Source organism: Girardinichthys multiradiatus, chromosome X (assembly GCF_021462225.1).
Source record: "Girardinichthys multiradiatus isolate DD_20200921_A chromosome X, DD_fGirMul_XY1, whole genome shotgun sequence".
Lineage (NCBI taxonomy): Eukaryota > Metazoa > Chordata > Actinopteri > Cyprinodontiformes > Goodeidae > Girardinichthys > Girardinichthys multiradiatus.
This window is the reverse complement of record NC_061817.1, coordinates 572,326-578,325: the sequence shown is the minus strand read 5'-3', so window position 1 is coordinate 578,325 and position 6,000 is coordinate 572,326. Positions and strand designations below refer to the sequence as shown.

Sequence of the window (6,000 nt, the reverse complement as noted above, 5' to 3'; positions counted from 1 at the left end):
CTTTGATTTAGACTAAAAACCTTCTGATTTCCCTTGATTACCTTTTATTTTCTTTCTGTTTTTTGCAGACACGACCATTTTATCTCATCCAGCTTGTCGTCATCATCTCCCTCTCTGTTTGACGGGGCAGTCATCAGCACAGTGACCACAGCCACAAAGAAACATTTTGGCACATTGCTAAGCCTCCTGGCTAATCTGTTATCAAAGGAGCACCTTTACCCTGATGCCAGGTTTGTGAAACACACTCTTTAAAGGATCTGCAGGCAATGACTTAAAAAGAAGAAAATGACATAAATCCAAAGACCAATTAGTAGACTTAAGTTGTGTGAAACAAATGTGTGTGTGCATGTGGAAATAATTCATGAGTTCTTGCTGACCTGAATGAGGTGTTGGAGCTGCAACAATTGAAAGGGTTCTAAAAATCCTTCCTAAGTTGTTCTCAGAACATGTTCTTCTTAGACTGACAACAAAATGGCTGGAAAAGAGAATCCTCCAAGGTTGACCATGAAATAAACATGAAAGAAATAAAAAGGAGTGTAATCTAATATAAAACAATAAATGTGCATCTATCAAAACTAAACAAAGAAAAAATGGATATGTAAAAAAACAAATAAAAATAGGAGTGTAGAAATAAACAGTTAAACATTAAAGAACCTTATAAATGTTTTTTTTATTTTGTTGCATTTATTGTCACAGTAGTCGACTATTTATTGGGCCAGTAATTTATGAAATATTCATTTATTTCTGTATTTATTCCTAATTAAAGCAGGACTGCTCATCTGTATTACTGGGCCCAGTAATGTAGGTCATTACCATTTCTATGATTGGTTGTTTTTTTAATGTAGATTCCTATGTGAGAAAGATTTGTTTGTTGTGTTAGGAAGCTTCTGCTGACCTGGGCTCAGGAGATCTCCTTGCTGATGATGAAGTCAGACACCTACAGCCCCCTCTTCTCGCTGCCGTCATTCAACAGGTTCTGCAGAGGCCTGCTGGATAATGGTGAGACCAAAACCAGCCAGGCTTTGTTTCTCTACATTTTATTGGTGGTCTTTGAACTGGTTTTGGGTAGTGTTTACCATGGCTTTTTTCTCATTTTCTTTCTGCTTAGCTCTACATGAAGATCACAGTATCTGCCTTCAAACATGCCATAGCTTACAGGTCCTCTCCACATGTCTGTCTACTGAACTCCTGCAGAGGTGAAGCTCATTCTTTATGCCTTCAATGCTTTCAGATGCTGTTTAAAGACGGCTTTTGTTTTATTTTGCGCTCTGCTGTAGACATTAGGTCAGTCTCTTAATGGCCAGTGTCTGTTCTGTGAGTTTATGGCTTAATATGTGGTGGTCTGCCAGGTGTGTGGATGCCTGCAGAGTCCAGTTGGTTCACTCAGCAGTAAGAGTAAGGCAGGCCTTTGCCAAACTTCTCAGAATGATTCCTCTGGATGTGGCTTTGAGGTGAGACATCCTCACACTCCTCTAAGTTGAATTTCTTCATGTGGTTGGAAATCTATCAAATTAAGTTTGTTGTTTTCTTTTGTTCGCAGTAACCACAGGCACTCCGAGATCAGAGAGATCTCTCTGGCAATTCGCCACCACATGAGCCAACCACCAAGCAGCACTTTCCACCCCCAGGACTTCAGTGACCTCATCAGCTTCATCCTGTATGGAGTCCTTCATCGTGGAGGGTACTTGCCTACTTACAGATTTCTGCTCCATGTCATTAACAACCATGGGTAGTGATACACCAAGCAGAATTAAATGGCCACTTTCCTTATTTATCTTTAACAGCTGTAATATAAGAGGATCTACGAACAGCATTGATTTTTTTTGTCCATCCTCCCTGAGCAGTTTTTAATTGTTGGGAGCAGATGTCACATCGTGTGTTTATGAGAGCAGCCTTATTTTGTGATTGAGTCAATTTTAAACTGAGTTCAGCATCTTGGCATCATGTTAGACATTGGCATGGCTAGCATTACTAAAACAGCAGTGTCTATTTGTTCCCTAGATAATGGACATTCTTCATTTTTACACTTAACTACCCAGTGCCAACATTTCCAAATCCTGCATGGCCGCTAACAGACCGAGGTTGAATAGTACAGGGGTTTGTGTGTGTGTGTGTTCATAGGGAATAGTTTCTTTGTTGTTTGTTTGCATAGATCTATCATTCAGGTTCATTTCAGAAAATTAGAACACTGTGAAAAGGTTCAATATGTTTTATGCCTCAGTTTAGAAAGTGAAATGTATATAGATATTATATGGATTCATTACACATAGAGTGAAAAAGTTCAAGCCTGTATTTCTTGTATTTTGATTACTCATAATTCAGTGTCTCAGAAAATGTGAATATCACATCAGATCAATAAAAAAGGCGATTTTAAACAGGAATGTCAGGCTTCTGAAAAGTATGCTCATTTTTATGCACTCAATACTTGGTTGGGGCTCATTTGCATGAATTTCTGCATCAATACAGCACGGCATGGAGGTGATCAGCCTGTGTTTCTGCTGAGGTGTTCAGGAAGCCCAGGGTGTTTTGAAACCTGGGCCAACCTGGACCAGTGACCTTCAGGTCATCTGACTTGTCTTGTGTCTCTTATCTTCCTCTTGACAGAACTCCATAGATTCTCTGTGGGATTCTGATCAGGCCAAACAAGCACAGTAACACCATGGTCACTGAACCGTCTTTTTGTAGCTTTGGCAGTGTGGGCCAGTACCAAGTTCTCTTGAAAAATAATATTAGCATGTAATGTTCTGGTTGATGGCTGAGTTGACTGTGGACATCAGAAAACCCAGTGGACCAGAACCATCATTACTTGGCACCCCAGATCATCACTTACTGTGGAAACCTTACACTGGACTTCAAGAAACGCGGATTCTGTTTCTCTCCACTCTTCCTCCAGACTCTGGGATGTTGATTTGTAAATAAAACACAAACTTTACTTTCATCTAAAAAGAGAACTTTGGACCACTGAGAAACAGTCCAGTTCTGTTTCTCCTCAGCCCAGATAAGATGCTTGTAGCCCATGTGTAGGATTCATCTATGCATAGTGACTCTTGATCTGCTGACTCCAGCCTCAGTCCACTTCACTGGAATGGATTTTACTTGACCGTCCTCTAAGGGCTGTAGTTATTCCTGTTGCTGGTGCACCTTTTCCTACCACACTTCTTCCTTCCACTTAACTTTCTATGACTATGCTTGGATACAGCACTTGGTGTACATGAAAGTGTGCCACATTTCTGTGTAATGACCCTTACTTTTTTCTCTTTTTTTAATTCCAGCAAGGACCCGTGGTTGGAGCGTCTGTACCTCAGCTGCCAGCGGCTCGACAAACGTGAGCACCGTGGAAGTGTTGATGGCAGCAGGCCACAGGTGATGCCACGGGCATTGCTAAAAACTGAGACGGTGCTGTGGCAGTGGGCGGTTTGGGAGGCTGCTCAGTTCACCGTGTTGTCAAAGCTCCGCACACCACTGGGTCGAGCTCAGGACACCTTCCAAACCATTGAAGGTAAATAAGAAAGCTCAACTTTTTTCCTCAAAAAATGTCACAATTAATGTCTTTCATCTAATCATTCTGTAACCACACTAAGGTTGGATGATCTTTAACATTTTTCCAACTGTTATTCATCAGCCCAACAAAGGACAATCGGTGATACATACAGATGACTTTTGGACTTTCTTATTGGCGGAGCAATGTAGACTGATTTGATTTGATTTTGAAATTTAGAACACAAATGTCCGAAAATGGAGAAACTAGTTGCCAAAAAAAATACAAAGTCACCTATTTGGGATTACTTCGGCTTTAAACCAGATGAAAGAGGTTATCCACATGATGTAACTAAAGCAGTGTACCGCTTGAGCAGACGTATAGTGCTATTAAGAAACTTAAGGCCAGAACATAGTACTGCACTGTCCTCGGACGTTTGAGGCTTCATAGTGGAGCGTACCAATTTCCTACATTTCTGGTAACAAATTCCTACATATCCTACAAACTTTCTGCCGTGGCGTCTTCAGACGGGGAGGCCAAGCTAATTTGCCGTGTAGCTTTGGAAAAACAAAAAGAAAAGAAGGTGGTGTTAAAGGCCATTAAACCACACTAGGGAAGAAGAAGGGGAATACACCTGAGAGCGGCCTTGAGGCTTCGTGTTCTCGCAAACGGCTGCTCGGAGCAGTATGTCACATATAAAACAGTTCGATGTGGAGACTTTTTCCCACCCATCATTTTATTGTGGGACACCGTGTAAGCGGTCGTAAAAATTTAGCTTTGCGCGGACATGTCCAGAGGACATCCGCTTTGAGTCCGTGCTGACTCTGCATGTATGTCCATGGAGTCAAGTACGCTACATACAACTATATTTTGTTCTTAACTCATAGGCTAATAAAAACTGCTCTTAAAAACTGAAAAACAGCCATTGAAGGGCTCAGCCTCAGTTGGCTAATTTGTCCAATTACCCAACCTTAAACCACTCGTACTCGTCGTCTTCCACTTATCTGGGGGCAGCAGACTCAGCAGAGATGCCCAGACGTCCCTCTCCCCAGACACCTCCTCCAGCTCCACGTCCCCTGGGCCTCCTCCCGGTGGGACGTGCCTGGAACAACTCCCGAGGGAGGCGTCCAGGAGGCATCCGGTATAGATGCCTGAGCCACCTCAACTGGCTCCTCTCGATGTGGAGAAGCAGCGGCTCTACTCCGAGCTCCTCCCGGATGGCCGAGCTCCTCACCCTATCTCTAAGGGAGTTCCCGGCCACCCTACTGAGGAAGCTCATTTCAGCCGCTTGTATCCGGGATCTCGTTCTTTCGGTAATGACCCAAAGTTCATGGCCATAGGTGAAGGTAGGAACGTAGACCGACCGGTAAATTGAGAGCTTTGCTTTTCGGCTCAGCTCTCTCTTCACCACAACGGACCGGCACAGCGCCCCCATTACTGCGGCAGCCGCACCGATACGTCTGTCAATCTCCCGCTCCATTCTTCCCTCACTCGTGAACAAGACCCAGAGATACTTAAACTCCTCCACTTGAGGCAGGAACTCCCCTCCAACCTTAAGAGGACAAGACACCCTTTTCCGGTCGAGAACCATGGCCTCGGACTTGGAGGAGCTGATCCTCATCCCAGCCGCTTCACACTCGGCTGCGAACCGCCACAGCGCATGCTGTAGGTCTTGGCTAGAGGGGGCCAGCAGGACCACGTCATCTGCAAAAAGAAGAGACGAAATCCACTGGTCCCGAAACCAGACCCCCTCCGGCCCTTGGCTGCGTCTAGAAATCCTGTCCATAAAAGTTATGAACAGGACCGGTGACAAAGGGCAGCCCTGCCGGAGTCCAACATGCACCGGGAACAGGTCCGACTTAGTGCCGGCAATGCGGACCAAACTCCTGCTCCGCTCGTACAGGGACCGGATGGCCCCTAGTAAAGGGCCCCCGATTGCATACTCCTGGAGCACCCCCCACAGGGCATCACGAGGGACACAGTCGAATGCTTTCTCCAGGTCCACAAAACACATGTGAACTGGTTGGACAAACTCCCATGAACCCTCGAGCACCCTGTAGAGGGTATAGAGCTGGTCCAGTGTTCCACGGCCGGGACGAAAACCACACTGCTCCTCCTGAAGCCGAGGTTCGACTATCGGCCGGACTCTCCTCTCCAATACCCTGGCGTAGGCCTTACCAGGGAGGCTGAGGAGTGTGATCCCCCTGTAGTTGGAACACACCTACCGGACCGGTAGGTGTGTTCCACCACCCCAGTGTGCCAGTCCAGAGGCACTGTCCCCGACCGCCACGCAATGTTGAAGAGGCGTGTCAACCATGACAGCCCTACAACATCCAGAGACTTGAGGTACTCAGGGCGGATCTCATCCACCCCCGAAGCCTTGCCACCACGGAGCTTTTTAACCACCTTGGTGACTTCAGCCTGGGTGATGAAAGAGTCCAACTCCGAGTCCCCAGCCTCTGTTTCCACCACGGAATGCGTGATGGCAGGATTGAGGAGATCCTCGAAGTACTCCTTCCACC

The 6,000-nt window shown here is 45.5% G+C and overlaps 1 protein-coding gene across 2 annotated transcripts in view; it reads left to right on the top strand.

The window, feature by feature from the left end:
* LOC124862620 (serine/threonine-protein kinase SMG1-like) overlaps positions 1-6,000 on the top strand; it is an 82,355-nt gene that overhangs the window by 31,857 nt on the left and 44,498 nt on the right. For both annotated transcript variants that reach the window (XM_047356659.1, XM_047356657.1), the window contains exons 15-20: positions 69-230; positions 881-999; positions 1,109-1,196; positions 1,350-1,451; positions 1,541-1,681; positions 3,273-3,499. In XM_047356659.1, the coding sequence (XP_047212615.1) occupies positions 69-230; positions 881-999; positions 1,109-1,196; positions 1,350-1,451; positions 1,541-1,681; positions 3,273-3,499 (839 nt within the window). The remainder of the gene's footprint in view (positions 1-68; positions 231-880; positions 1,000-1,108; positions 1,197-1,349; positions 1,452-1,540; positions 1,682-3,272; positions 3,500-6,000) is intronic.